Source organism: Protopterus annectens, chromosome 12.part0 (assembly GCF_019279795.1).
Source record: "Protopterus annectens isolate FY-2018-M chromosome 12.part0, PAN1.0, whole genome shotgun sequence".
In the NCBI taxonomy this organism is placed as follows: Eukaryota; Metazoa; Chordata; order Ceratodontiformes; family Protopteridae; genus Protopterus; species Protopterus annectens.
The window spans coordinates 1,388,867,824-1,388,882,607 of record NC_056746.1 but is presented as its reverse complement, the minus strand read 5'-3'; the positions used below and the strand labels follow the sequence as shown (position 1 = coordinate 1,388,882,607).

At 34.2% G+C, this 14,784-nt stretch overlaps 1 protein-coding gene across 2 annotated transcripts in view; it reads right to left on the bottom strand.

Annotated features, from left to right (window-relative positions):
* Positions 1-14,784, bottom strand: part of KCNQ2 (potassium voltage-gated channel subfamily Q member 2) — a 942,433-nt gene that overhangs the window by 450,818 nt on the left and 476,831 nt on the right. For both annotated transcript variants that reach the window (XM_044090450.1, XM_044090449.1), the window contains exon 2: positions 4,857-4,947. In XM_044090450.1, coding sequence (XP_043946385.1) covers positions 4,857-4,947 — 91 coding nt within the window. The remainder of the gene's footprint in view (positions 1-4,856; positions 4,948-14,784) is intronic.

The window sequence follows — 14,784 nt, the reverse complement described above, 5'->3', positions numbered from 1 at the left end:
TGTGCACTTTGAAAATGCAAAAAAGAATTAGAAAAAGTAGGTTTCCTGTAAAGTTTAGAAAGGAATGTTGAATTGTTCTAATCTTTATATAAAGTCACGTCAAGATAGTGAAGTCCGTGCTTCTTAATGTTGTGAGTGAACACCAAGAAGGGGGTAGTGGATTTGATGTAACTAAAAAAATCCTCAAACTGATTGAGGGTCCCATTCCATAAAATACAGATGTCGTCAAGGTATCTAACCTTTTTCCTTTGATGCAATATGAACCTCATCATATCTAATGAGGCATTAAATATGATGAGGTTCATATTGCATCAAAGGAAAAAAAACATAATACTCTGCAATTGTCAGGCATTCCTCCAGTCCCACCTTTTTCATGAGATTTGCCCAGTGGCTGCCATGGGCAAGATCTAGGTATCCCTGGACAGGCTTCTCTCCTCCAAACTGCTACAGTCATGACAAACCAAAATAACGAAAAAAAAACAAGGAGCTAAAAACAAGCCGGTACAGTCGAAACTTCAATTATTTTTTGTTATAAAAACAATAAATTAGACTCATAAAAAATGCAGATTACAATCATAAGAAACAAATCACATAAAATATGAATCACATAAGCACTTTCATCCATTAAAATACAGTACACTCTCTCATCTGGTCTCACTGGGACAGGACCTTAGGCTGGATAAAAGAATGGCTGGCTAATCAGAAAAAACACACAAAATAGCATTTATAGGTTCTAAATCAGCTAGAATAACAGGACTGGTATTAGGATGCATTTTTCTAAAGAATATGAAGTCTAAAACTCAAATGTGTGACAATAGACTTATTCTACCTTCCTTTCTGTGACTATGGGGTGACTATAGGGTACCACAGAGATCGATTCTGCTTCTTCTACTTTTCAATATCTACACAAACACAAACACACTCCACACAGCTTTCAAAGATGCCTGTACAATTCAATATGTAGATGACTCAACCTTCATCTGCTCAGCTCTCGCCATTTCAACATAACAAAAGATAACACAAGACTCCCTCTCTTCAGCTGAGACCTGGGTAGTACACTCCCAACTCCTTCTAAACCCTAACAAAAGTAATGATTTTCAACCCCTAGAATGTCTCTCAACTAAAACTTTCCTTCACAATTACCACCAATAACATCAAACACCCCTTGAATTTCTATCCCATACCTAAGTTATTGACAAAAATTTGAAATCTGACCACCATATATCTTACTCAATAAAAAAAAAAAAATTAAAAACTCAGAACTTTATACAGATCTGACTACTACCTCACCAATAATACTAGAAAAATATAACATCTAAATACGTTCTCCCATCTCTGCTTTATGCTTCACCCATAGAAACTAACCTATCTGCCAACTTAAAAGCAAAACTATTGCAAAATTTGCTTCAAACTTCCTTCTCATTTCCATCACTGCCTTGCCCTAACAGAAATGAAAGGGCTTTAACTGCCAAAATCAACTAATTAATAAACAACTAATTAGAGCACATAACCTACTACATCAGTCAGAGAACCATCCATCCCTCCAAAACACCCTCCTAACTCACTCCCCTGCAAGATGTCTGAGGTCTAGTACTCAATCACTCCTTGATACCATCAAATCAAATAATTCTGCTGGTGATGTACTTTAACTATGTTGTGAAACTATGGAACTCCATTCCTTTCTATCTGAAACAAATTACAACCCTAAGTAGCTTTAAAGCTTTACTTAAACAGTACCTTTCCCAAACCTGGCTATGCTTCCCTCTTACCCCTGGCTATGCTTCCCTCTTACCCCTGGCTATGCTCCTCTCATATCCCTGGCTATGCTTCGTTCATACCCCTGGCTGCCAACTAAATCATTCCCCTCTCATCTCTCATGCCCTGTTCATCTATATCAACCTCTCCGTAATGTTTCACTTTTCATTTACAATAACTTCACCCTGTTGTACTTCCCTAACACTATTCTAAAATGTGATTTAATCTCTTATGACTTAATTAGTTGCTCTTTAAGTTATTCAGATATGTGATTTGAAACTCTTTTTACTCAGTTGTAAGAATCTCCTCTTGCTATGGAATTGGGAATGAAAATATTGTTTATATTAAGTGCTGGGAAATGTTTTGCAAATTATTTTAACTGTTATTAATTACTGCGGCAGTGGTTCTGCGGTAGCGCTGTCGCCTCACAATAAGACGTTGTCCCGTTCAATTCTCAGCCAGGGTGTCTTCTGTGTGGAGACATACGTGAATGGGCGTACCTTCATTGAAGGTTGTGTGTCAGGGCCGGCAACTCGGCACGTAAAAATCTACTGCCAATCATTAGCATACCGGAGTTCCGCTGTGGCGACCCCTAACCGGGAAAAGCCGAAAGACAGAACATTTTAACTGTTTTTAATTGTGTTACACTGTTGATTTTTGTCTCTTGAAGTATCTGTCCACTATTTAATCTAATTGTTGAGTTTTTCTCTCTAGGCCTCCACTAAAAAGGGGTATACATACCATTCCAATCAGACTATCCTAGTAATCAAATAATAAATAAATAAATAACCCCTACTTTAGAGTGACGTAACACCTCAGAACACCCTATCCCTCCTTGAAGACAGAACTCCCGGGAGGGGGGTCTTCAGTCTCCATTGGGGATTCATTCACAGGAAAATGCCCCCCACCCCATCAACATGTGCTCCCACACCTTCCATCTGAGGAAAGGTGAGGTAGCTAAATCATAACACTCCTCTCCCTCCATTCCAGGTCCAGTAGGTTCTCAAGCCAGTACTCGAACTCAGGTCACCTGCATCTTAGTCATTAAGGTGAAATTTGATGTTTTTTTTAATAAGAGATGTGTAACAAATGATGTATGGGAAGATTATAGTTTTAAATGCTGAATTTTGAGCTGAACATTTAAAAATATTCCTAATGTTAATTTGATACTCCATGGACAATTAAGGACACAGTGAAAAAAATAATAAAACTGCATCAGACATATATAAGGCAAAGGTCAACTCTGAATAATCTATATAAAACAAAATATAATGACAGTTCCTAAATCTTATTAGAATAGTTCAAATTTTTTAACACACTGAAACCAGAAGGCGTTCACACTCATTAGCATATACAGTGTGGTGTAATCAGAGTGTGAGACTGTAGATGATGAATACATAAGGGACAATGTACCACACAGTGCTATCCCCTGGTCTCAGTCAGGGGACCTGGCCATGAGCTGGTCATTCCTTCTTCTCTACAGCTTACCCATGAATACAGACATAAATCCCCCTTCTGTGTTACAGGGGGCATGGGTTTCAGTAGAAGCCTGTATGCAAGAGATGAATCTAGTAGGTAAAGGATTGAGCCATCAGAGGCAAGGTCTCTTTTCCAGTAAGAGGGAGAGAAAATCCTCACCAAAGACATATTGCCTGGCTTATTTCAGTGGTTAGCCCAAGCTATATATTTTGTAGGGCTAAGGAAGTGAAATGCAAAACACCCATGGGTTAGTCAGCATGGAAAGTCTGCACTAAGTAAATGCACTGCACATCATATGTCTACCTATGTCTACCTACTAGGGTAGAGGGAAGGAGAGTCAGTACATTAAACAAAAATTCAAGGCAATCTATAATTTGAGGGCTACAATCTGTCACCCACATGATAAATATATGCTTGATGCAAATAAAGAGAATATCATTTCTTTTTTTTTTTACAGCTACAGTTTGTGCTGAAGTTATAAGTTATGTTCTTAATGTTCAAGACCAGGACAAAAATAAAAGATTTAAAATCTCTCTCCTATGTAGCTTGCAGCCCAAAACATAGCAGCTAATTATGGTTCACTAGCATCATGTCACTGCTCCTGGTGACCCCAGATCTATGAGCAACAAATGAATAAAATATTAGAAAAATGTTTTGAATTGAAGCACAAACAAGTAATTTACAGTGGTACAATAAATAATTATAGTATGTAAATCTATTCAACCACCCTCTCTCTTCCTATTTACCACATCAAAGAAGATTTGCAATAGTATAAATCTGCCCTGGATGTGGCACCCAGCAGACACTGATTAATAGGTATATGTTACACAAGCAGTTCCAGGAACATATAGCACACTTTTTTACCAAGATTTCACATGTCAGTCCTCAATATTTGCTACTTATCTGCAGACCAGGTATCATTGGGGAGCATACTAAATACTTTAAATGACATTCTAGCAGCTATACTTGCCAAAAAAAAAAAAAAAAAACAGTTCCTCTCTCACGTAACCCGCATGTTTCCCCTAGATAAAACAGAATATAATTTTGAAATTCATTGGCATAGCTCTTGATTTCTGTGCGCTAGATGAATCAAGTACAACGCCAAATGACAATGAGGAACATAGGCTCAAAATGAGGAGCAATTTTCAAATATCCCTTTAATTCAACATAAAAGTTCATAGAACAACAGGTTTTACATGGACATACATCTTCCAAACAATAACACTGATGGAACTCTAATGTCTGATTGTAATCAACAGTGATTTACCAGAATGTCGGAAGACAGGCAAAAATATGACAAAATCAGGGACATTATGCAAAATCAGGGCCAGTTGAGAGCTCTGTTGTCTTCTAACAGAGTTTCAGAGATGGAGTTCAGAAGCAAAAACTTATTGGTTGAGCCTGTCAGTTCTTCCCAGTTTGAGTAATACTACAAAAGGACTGCAGGGGGAGCCATAAGCAGACCAGTTAAAACATCCCAGTGTGTTAAAAAAGAAAAAAACATCTTTGCACAAAAACAACAGCAAAATAAAAACAAATCAACTTTTGTCTGATATCATGTGGTTTATACAATTATGTTATGACCTGCCTATATCACAGGTCAATCCCCCCAAAAAACTCACCAGTATGTATAATGCTCCTTCTGAACTTTCAGTGTACTCTTGAATTGTTGAAAAGACAGACAATACCAAACAGGAGAAAACCAAAAGAAACCTACAAAGCAAACAAAAAAGAGACATTTAAATGGTGTTAGCATTATATTCTTCTCTGCCTTCATTTACAGTCAAATCTGTTACTATGTGTCATTAGCAGAAACTTTTTAGCAATTGTCTAATTTCATCATGAGTATTTTCTCTGCTGACTTCTTAGGTGTACTGTACAACTATGCTTACAATTTTCAGGCACAATCCAGAACACACAATTTAAAAACAAGAACAGAGCAAGTTAAAAAAATTCAGGAAAACAATGAACTAGGTCAGGAAAAGAGATGCATACTGTGCTTGCTTTGGTATTGACAACAGCAATGTACCATGTTTGAGAGCTTATCTATAAACATAAAGTAATATACACAACAAGGCTTCAGATGTCACAGTGCAGAAATCAGGGCCCACATCATCTGACCAAACAGTTAGTTAGTTAGTTAGTTAGTTAGTTAGTTAGTTAGTTAGTTAGTTAGTTAGTTAGTTAGTTAGTTAGTTAGTTAGTTAGTTAGTTAGTTAGTTAGTTAGTTAGTTAGTTAGTTAGTTAGTTAGTTAGTTAGTTAGTTATTAGTTATGGTTTGATTACCAGGTGGCTGGGCTGGTACAAGACCTTTTTCAGACACTACATAGGCCATGAGGCAATACACAGAGACAAAGCACATCAACACATATTAAAAATGTGATAAATAATTTACTAATTTGTTTTACATTAAATATTTTAGTTACTGAAAGTTGTCTGAGCAAGAAGGAGGGGTCATGCAGAACTCAATTATCACCTGGAGAGGGAAGGGGGTCTGCATGCATCCTCCCAACTAAATATTTAAATATAAACAGTTCTGAGGTTGAGTCTTGGAATACATTTTATTTTATTGGTAAATTGTTTTGGACTGAACACAATACCTGGCATTCAACATTTAGAGAATTTCAATGAAGCCAGTCAGTAAAGCAAACCACAGTTTTAATCTTCAGTAACAAAAATCCACTCGGTTAAGCGCTTTCATCTGATAGTTCAGACATCATCAGAACCAAGAAGAATGTTTAACCTAAGATACTGCAGCTTTTTCTCAGTTAATTCTGGTGTGTTTAATTAAGGATTAACCATCATTGGTGGTTTTGAATGGGTGTGTCATTTTACTTGTATTTTTAGCCTTGGATTTTAAACATTCTTCTTGGTTCTGATGATGTCTAAACTATCAGACGAAAGTGCTTAACCGAGTGGATTTTTGTTACTGAAGATTAAAACTGTGGTTTGCTTTACTGACTGGCTTCATTGGAATTATTTTTGTTTTTGTTTTGTAGCCTGGACGCCAGTGGATTTAGTTTGGTTTTATATTGATTTAGAGAATTTCACTGAATTTCAATGGGGACAGCTGTGGTACAAAACTTGTGGCCATAGTCTTCATCTTTCAGATGAGATGTTAAACTGAAGCCCCATTTGCTTGAGTTGGTGATAGTTCAGGTGGATATACAACATCCCATGGCATCTATTGAAAAGAGTAGGGGGTCCTTTATTAAAATTCACAAAATGCAATACATTCTAGATACAAATTTTACAGGTCATTTCATTTACAATTATTTACAATAATAATTTACAATTATGTACAAGTAATTCACACATTTTCAAAAATGTTTAAACTATCAATTCCCCCACTCTTTTTTCCACAATCAAACTTTTATTTTCTTCAAAATTTCTGATAATACTCTACCCTCTTTGATCATATTTTTAATGATTAGGTAGTTGATGGAATGGAGTACTACACTATTGGTGGCATGTTTTTTTTTCTTTTCTTCTAGGCCCAAGGATCTTTTTGCAGGTCCTTCTTTGGTTCTTCCCTTTTTCAATCTTTTTTCCATTACAAAAGCAGTGTGAAGTGTATTCTGTTATGAATGTTTACTCATGCATGCTCAGTTTTTTTTCTTTTCTTTTTTCTCCATCAATGATTTCAAGGAGCACTACTGTATATTTTGTATAGAGTTAGTAGTTTTAGAGTTTTACTTTTATTTTATTGATGTTTTCTCACTTATTATTGTTCAGTTCAAAACTGCAAATGTATATCATGTGTATGTATTGCAGAAAATAATAAAATTTCTATTGACAAAAAAAAAATCTGACAAAATTTCCCATTATATTTTATCTCAGTCATTCATTCATTACAGATAGTCCACACTATACAAAACAATTTTTACCTAATCTATCTATATCATTTTGTTTCTTATTTTCATACTATCCATATTCTATCATGTCCATATTTATATAGTACCAAAAGAAATGCTGTAATTACGGAGACAGCAAGCACGAACTGAATAATAATAAATTCACTTTATTCTCCACGCAAATAAAAAAACCACATGAACGCCTTGAATACAACCATGCGTTTTCATCCACACAGTTCAGACTTCATCAGATGAATTAATTAATTACCTTAATTGCATTTATACACCTTTAAAAATAATAGACCAATGAAATCCCTTAATTTCATTTCAAATACACAAATCATTCCCTACGTGGGCTCATAAATATTTATTACTACAATTACGTTCTATTCTCGTGGATTCATCTTAAATAATTACTAACTTTAAAAATATTATTAAAATAATGCTAATAAATAAATTTTATTACATTAAATACTTTAAATACATCAACCTTAAATATTACTTAAAATAGAAGAACAAATCTTTTAAGGAATAAAGTGCTTATAAGTGCAATGTTTATATGATTCCTTTCTTTACTAATACAAAATGTGAGGGAACAGCACCATCTATTGTCATAAAAAAATATTACATTGGTATTTTTTCTTCTTTACATTTTTGTAGCCCTTATCTTTAATAGTGGCAAAATGGAAAGATAGTCATTTAACCCTGGGAATTTTCCCACTTCCAGGGCTACTTGCCACCATAATTCTTTACACTCTATTCTTTCTTCCCATGGGCCACCCCTAATGTCATTCTTAATCTGCTCCAAAACTAAAAAGAAGAATTTGTAACCTACACATACTCTAGAATGTTTAAATAATGCATTTGTTTCTTTACCTTTAGATATATCATAAATGTATTCGTATATTCTTCTTTTTAGTGTTCTCTCCGTTTTCCCCACATAAAAAGCATTACATTTTCCACATAAGGCGATGTATACTAACCCCTTAGTGTCACAATTATAATGTCCTTTGCTTCTTATCCACCTATTTCTACTTTCCAAAAATATATCCCCCTTATTGATAATAAATTCACACTGATTACACCTTCCACATTGGAAGGTGCCCAATTTCCTTTTACCATTCCTACAGAAGTTGAGATTATTGTTATTCTTGTTTTCTAAAATATTCCTTATACTTCTTGAATTATTGTAAACTACCTTAGGTATTATTTTAGGTACATTCTTCAAATCAGAAAGGGAAATACATTTTTCCCACTCTTTCTGAAAAATCCCTCTTATGTTATAATTAGTTGCATTAAATTCCAATACTAGGGCTTGTTGAAATTCACCTACATTTTCCATCTCTTTGCACTCATTATAATTATGTATTACATCAATGGTGTTAACAGCCCCTTTAATAGGTTTAAATTTATTTTCTCTTCCCTTTTCTACCTCAATTCTAATAACATTAATGAATTTCTTAGGATACCCCCTATCTAAGATCATATTTTCAAGAAAATTACATTCTTTAATAAAGTCACTATCCAAGCTTGTCATTCTGCTACCTCTAACATATTGTCCCTTCACTATATTCCTTTTACAGTGTGCTGGATGTGCACTATTATAGTGAAGGAAGGAATTACAAAAGGTATGTTTTCTATGTATTCTAGTTTCTAATTTATTATTATTTGACTTATACATTTCCAAATCCAAGTATTGAAGAGTTTCATAAGACGTTTTATAAGTAAATTTTAGAAAACTGGTACTATTATTTGTGTATTCTATAAATTCCTCAAATTCTTTACTACTTCCTGTCCAAAATATAACTATATCGTCTAAAAATCTGCGATATAGCATCCAACAGGAACTAAACTTTGAATGTAAAATAAATTTTTCCTCCCACTTTGACAAAATTATATTTGCAAATGTAGGAGCACAGGCAGCTCCCATGGCTACACCCTGAATTTGTTGGAAAAATTCACCATTAAAGACTAAAAAATTATTCTGTAGGACCAAGTCCATGAGGCCTGTGCTCGCTACCTTTTCCTTGTGAGATAAACTTTTATCTTGAAAAATAACCTCTTCATACATTTTCATACCTATCTCATAAGGTATACAGGAAAAAAGATCAATAATATCGATAGTAACAAATAATAAATTATTAGAATATAGTTCTGGTGAAATCTCTCTTAATAAATCCCAGGAATCCTTAAGTATCACTTTATTGTTAACCCAGATATGTTTAACTTTAGTATCCACATATTTAGCTAAAGGCAATGTTTTTGAGCCGTCAGCAGATACTATAGGTCTAAGTGGGGGGTCTTCAGAATTTTTATGAATTTTGGGTATTCCAAAAATAATAGGGATTTTGGGTTTCTCTACATTCAAATAGGCATACATTTTTTTATCAATAACACCTTCATATAACATATCTTGTAATGCTATATCAATTTTATTATATGCCAAATACACTTCATTTTTAGAAACACAAACATATTTGTTTTCATCCCTTAATATTTGGTTCATTTTTCCCTCATAATGTATTGTATCCATAATCACAATCCCCCCACCTTTATCTGGTTTCATAACACGTATTCTGGGATTAGCTGTCATTTCATCCAGAATTATTTTCTCATCTTTACTAAAATTAGCTTTATATTTAATTTTCTTATCCATGTTTCTCACTTCTTTTTCCAAAATAAGTTCAAATTTTTTTAATTGGGGGTGTATCGGGGGATTATATGTAGATCTACGTACTAACCCTTTGTGGTTGTAGGTTGTATTGTTTGTTATATTTTTGGAAAATAACATTTCTAAGTTAATTTTTCTTAAAAACATTTTTATGTCTAAAATAGTTCTAGTTAAGTCACCCTTAACATATGGAATATATTTAAGTCCCTTACTCAGGAGACTAAAATGTTCCTTAGTCAATGGAATGTTACTAAAATTATATATAGAAAAACCATCATAGGTGTTTCTAAATCCCTCTACCAATACTTCTTGTTGAGGGATTAATTGACTAGGGACAGGGGTATATGTATTTAATATCTCCCCCTCCCTCTTCTCCCCCCCTCACTTGAAAATTTCCCCTCCCATTGACTTCCCTGTAAGTAGTATTGTCCTCCCTAACTAACATAGCTAACATTTTTCAGTCATTTTAGACATTCTTTGTCACATATTTATTTACACAATTGATTTACACTTTTACATTTCAGAAAACATGTTCAGTGGTCTCTAATTCCCTACAATATATACAGATTCTCTATTTTATAGTTGTATATCGCCTCTTTGCCTTAACTGTTTAAAATCTGTACCTTCTACATATTTTCACATCTTTTCATTCTTTCTTTTACAGCTTCCCCTTTTTTATCCCCTAAATACTTCCAAGGGTAAATATAATAAAATGTTCCTATTATATTTCCATATCATCTTTTCCTGATCTTTTCTGTATGTCTTAAAACAAACATCCACAGTAATATTTTCTCTTGCTACACTTTCATTTCTGTAAAAGTGACGCCTTTGCTTCTTTTCAAACATTTAAGCTTTTCCCATATTGATTTATATTTTTCCTCTAAAATCCTTACAAACAATTTTCTTTTTTCCTGTATTTCTGTCAATGTTTTATATAAATTTAATGAGACTATGTATACAGTTGGGTTTACTAAACCCAAGCCGCCTTCCTTTCATTCCTTTTTGGCAAAATAAAGAATTCCTCTTTTAATAGGGTTTAATCTGCATCCCCATATAAACGTAAGTAACACATTCAGCAGTTCTTTGTCACATTCTGGTGGTATCATAAATACACTTGCTAGATGTGTCACCTTACCTAATATTACTGAATTAATTAAACATACTTTTTCCTTATATGTAAGTTTAAATGTTCTCCAGAATATACAAGTACTCATTATTTTAAGTATCATATCCTTCCATTGTGTCACTCTCTGTTGTGCAATACCAAACACTACTCCCAGAATTTCTCTTTCTTCTTTTTTAAACTGAATACCCTTTATTTTTCTAGAGAACCCCAGTCCTTTACTCTTTTTCTCACTAATACTTAAACCTAGCACCATTAATTCTTTGTCAAGTGTCTTAATAGCTTATACTAATCCATTATTTATTTGTTACAACTGATACTAGATCACCCACATAACAGAACATCACTGGAATCTGAATTCAATCTGGGGAACAATATTTAGCTTCATCCAATGCCAAATTTATCTCAGTAACTAACACATTCACAATTAATGCAAATAGAATACTACTTGCCGGACATCCTTGCTTAATACCACTTTTTATGTCTAATGTCTTACTTAACCAGCCATTAACCACTGTCTCACTTTACTTTTGCTATATACAGATTTCAGAACATCGATTATTTCATTACTTATGTTATATTCTTTCAAGATTTCCCATAGTGCTTCATTCTGGACCTTGTCAAATGCTTTACCTACATCTCCTACTAGCATTTTCAATTCTGTTTCTCGATTTAAAGTTTTTGACTCCCTTTTTCTTTTACTTCGAAAATTGTTTTAGTTACTTATTAGCCCTCCGTACTATTCTTTGTTCTATTCTTTTCATAAAAATCTTATAACCAACATTGTTTAATACTAGTGGTCTCCATTTTTTCATGTCTGTTTTTTCTCCCTTTCTCCATATATATTTCATTACACCCATACATGTTTTTTCATCATTTACCCCCTTTTCAAACTGTCATGAGACTCTCTGATATTATAAAGTAATCAATTTCAGTTTTCAGGTCACTCCGTTTGTATGTCCAGTGTTTCCTATGTCGTAAATCACAATTGAAGTCTCCCACTACTATCACTTGCATATTTACACTCATATAATCAAGTATTTTCCTAAATCCCTTATGTTCTAGAATACACTGGTCACCAATAAACAAAAGGCTTTCTACCCTGACAGAACAATACTGGACAAAGTAAGACAGTCAAGCATATACATTAGACTGCATAAGCAACCATCTGTTGTACATCAAAAGGTGTAAGTGAACTTGCACAAAAGAGAAATTAGCTCAGTAAACATGAAACATTTTCCTGAACAAGTCAAACAAATTTGGTAACTAGTGCCGACTGTATAAACAGCAACACACACCTATATCTCATTAGTGTTTCTTTTTTTTTCAGTGTTGCCTTTTATAATCTTCTTACACCTGAAATGTAAAGTAGATGATAGTCTGTTTATACATGCAAGTGTACCTGTTCCAAAGGCTTGATGTCTTGTCTTGCAGTGCCAGTACTATGCAGATTATCAACATGATGTGAATTCCCTTTCACCACAGTAAAATAAGTCATGTTTTGCCCTCTAGTGGCTGTATGCTACACTATCATGTGTTTCTGAATAGTTCATACCATTTCGGGCAAAGTATGCTTAAAATCCATACTGCATTTTCTTCTGCAAGTTTTATTTTCTTCCTCTCTCTGTCTCTCTCTCTCTTTTTTCAATATATTTCCTCAACTATCCACTGAAACGGTGACATCATCTAGTTAACACGTTAATTATTTAGCAAATGACCAAGAGGACACATTTCTTGTCAAAGAGCAGTAAAAAGCAAGAATTGAAATTGGTATCTTTAAATTCAGTCTTCAAAATGTTTAACTTATACTATTATAATCTGTCATCCTAATTTAAATAAAATAAACTCAGCTTGAGAGAAAAAAACAACAAAAATGGAAGAGCAAGAACAGAAGGTAAGACCTATATTAATGAGACAAGTGGAGTAGCATTGCGGTTGGAAACACGACACAGGAAATAATGGTGCAAATGCAGACAGACGTGAGAAGAGATGGTGTTAGGGATGCAAGTAGCCGGTGAACACGCAGATGCTCAAGTTTAGACTGGCACAACTAGCCACCTAGAAATTTCAAAGGTAGCCCCTCTTTATTACGACATTGTATTCCTTCTAACAAACTAGGTGCATTGGGTAAATATAAGCTCTAAAAAGGGGTTTGCCCCATCTTTGCCAGTACAGTTAAGCCAAAAATAGCCTCTGCTCCTTCCTGTCAACATATGAGAATGTACTGCTGTTGAGACCTACCAAGAGGCATTCCATGAAACAGCCCTTTCTGACAGGGATAGATTACATTTATAGTACTGGATTCCACGTTTAGTCATTGAGTCTGACGCTTTCAAAAATCTTTGAAAATTAAATTCATATAATCTACCAGTTTTGCAATATTATTTGTCTATCCTAAAGTTATCATGTGTTGGTTAATTTAATTTTCTTTATAAAACAGATTAGTTCACAGCTGCATGCTCCTTCCATAACAAACATACATTTTTTCTGCATAAAAGAATGTGCTTGTTTTTACAGAGCCTGTGTGATTTCAGAGGCACTGTAAAGGCTATAATATGGTTTGTCCTGTAAAAAGACTTAAATAATTTGTTAATTTTAATGTTTGCTTCTGGTTATGTTTTGAAATGTTTCTGTGAGTGATTTTTTTTCATTTAAATAAGGCTGATGGAAGATATTTTACAGCTTACTTTCAAAAAAATGTTTCTGACATTTCCCAAATGCAGGCCGAGCCACCCTAGTTAGAGGGGGTATGGAGGACACAGCCCCCCAGGTGGGTTTGACATACTGTGGTGTGTGCGTGTCATGTGTGTGTGTTATTCGTACCCCATAACACTAGCCACCAATTTGTCTGAATAGTTGCAGTGCTACAGAAAGAGCTTTTTTAAGGTGTGGTGTAAGATTAGGGGTAGAAGCAAACTTAGGGTTAGCCTGCATTACTGAGGTGGGCAAAGGGAGCAAATTAGAGTTCTGGCCTAAATCAGTGACGCATAAATGATTGAATGAATTTGGTATGCTAAACTTATCTAGAACACTGAGGGAATCCATTAGTCCTTCATTAATTACTACACAATAGACCACAAGTAAAACTTTTTCATGGCCCTCTATTTGTCCAGCATTATAGAATGTCAATAAAAAAAATATTCAACTTTTATAAACAGAAATTTCAGGAGTTATACCTGGAATCATTAAGTGTAATTTTCACTTATTGCCTTGATGCAATTATCATTTATAGTTCATCCAAGTAACAACAAAATTAAAACAAACTCTGGGTTTGATATACTGAATAAAGCAAAATGATAGCTTAACAAGTAGCAAATACTCAAGGATGCACATATTACTGTCAATTAGTGTTCTGGCCTAAATGCCACATTCTATTAAATCTTATTTTTTTCCATGACTTAATTAGAAGTAACTGTACAGCATTATCCTGGAAAATGGAAAAATCAATGTTCTGGCAGATGTTTAATTGGACTGTAAAGATATACATGAATTTCAAGGCTGGCTTTGACTGTGAGTCATAGTTTCAATGTAGAAGAAAGAGCAAGATAAACAAACACACTCACACACACAGATACACACACATTTTCGACAAATGCCAATTTAAGTCATGATTTTCTGATCACAACTTTGTACATTGACTTGAAGTATGTTCACTATTTCTTGGAAGGCCTCTTGGCACTCTCTATAATAATCCAGGAACATAGTTCAATCCAGGTACTGTTAGGTCAGCCTAGTGTTGTTATAAATAATATAGCCAAACCCCAGGGGTTTGTCTACTGATTTCATTGTCTCTGAGAGGACATTAAAATAAACAAAAATGTAAGTTCTAATGATGCAAGAAACAATTCTGTATTAGTTCTTGCTGGATGGTACTGCCTCAAGTGACACATCTTACAAAGCAG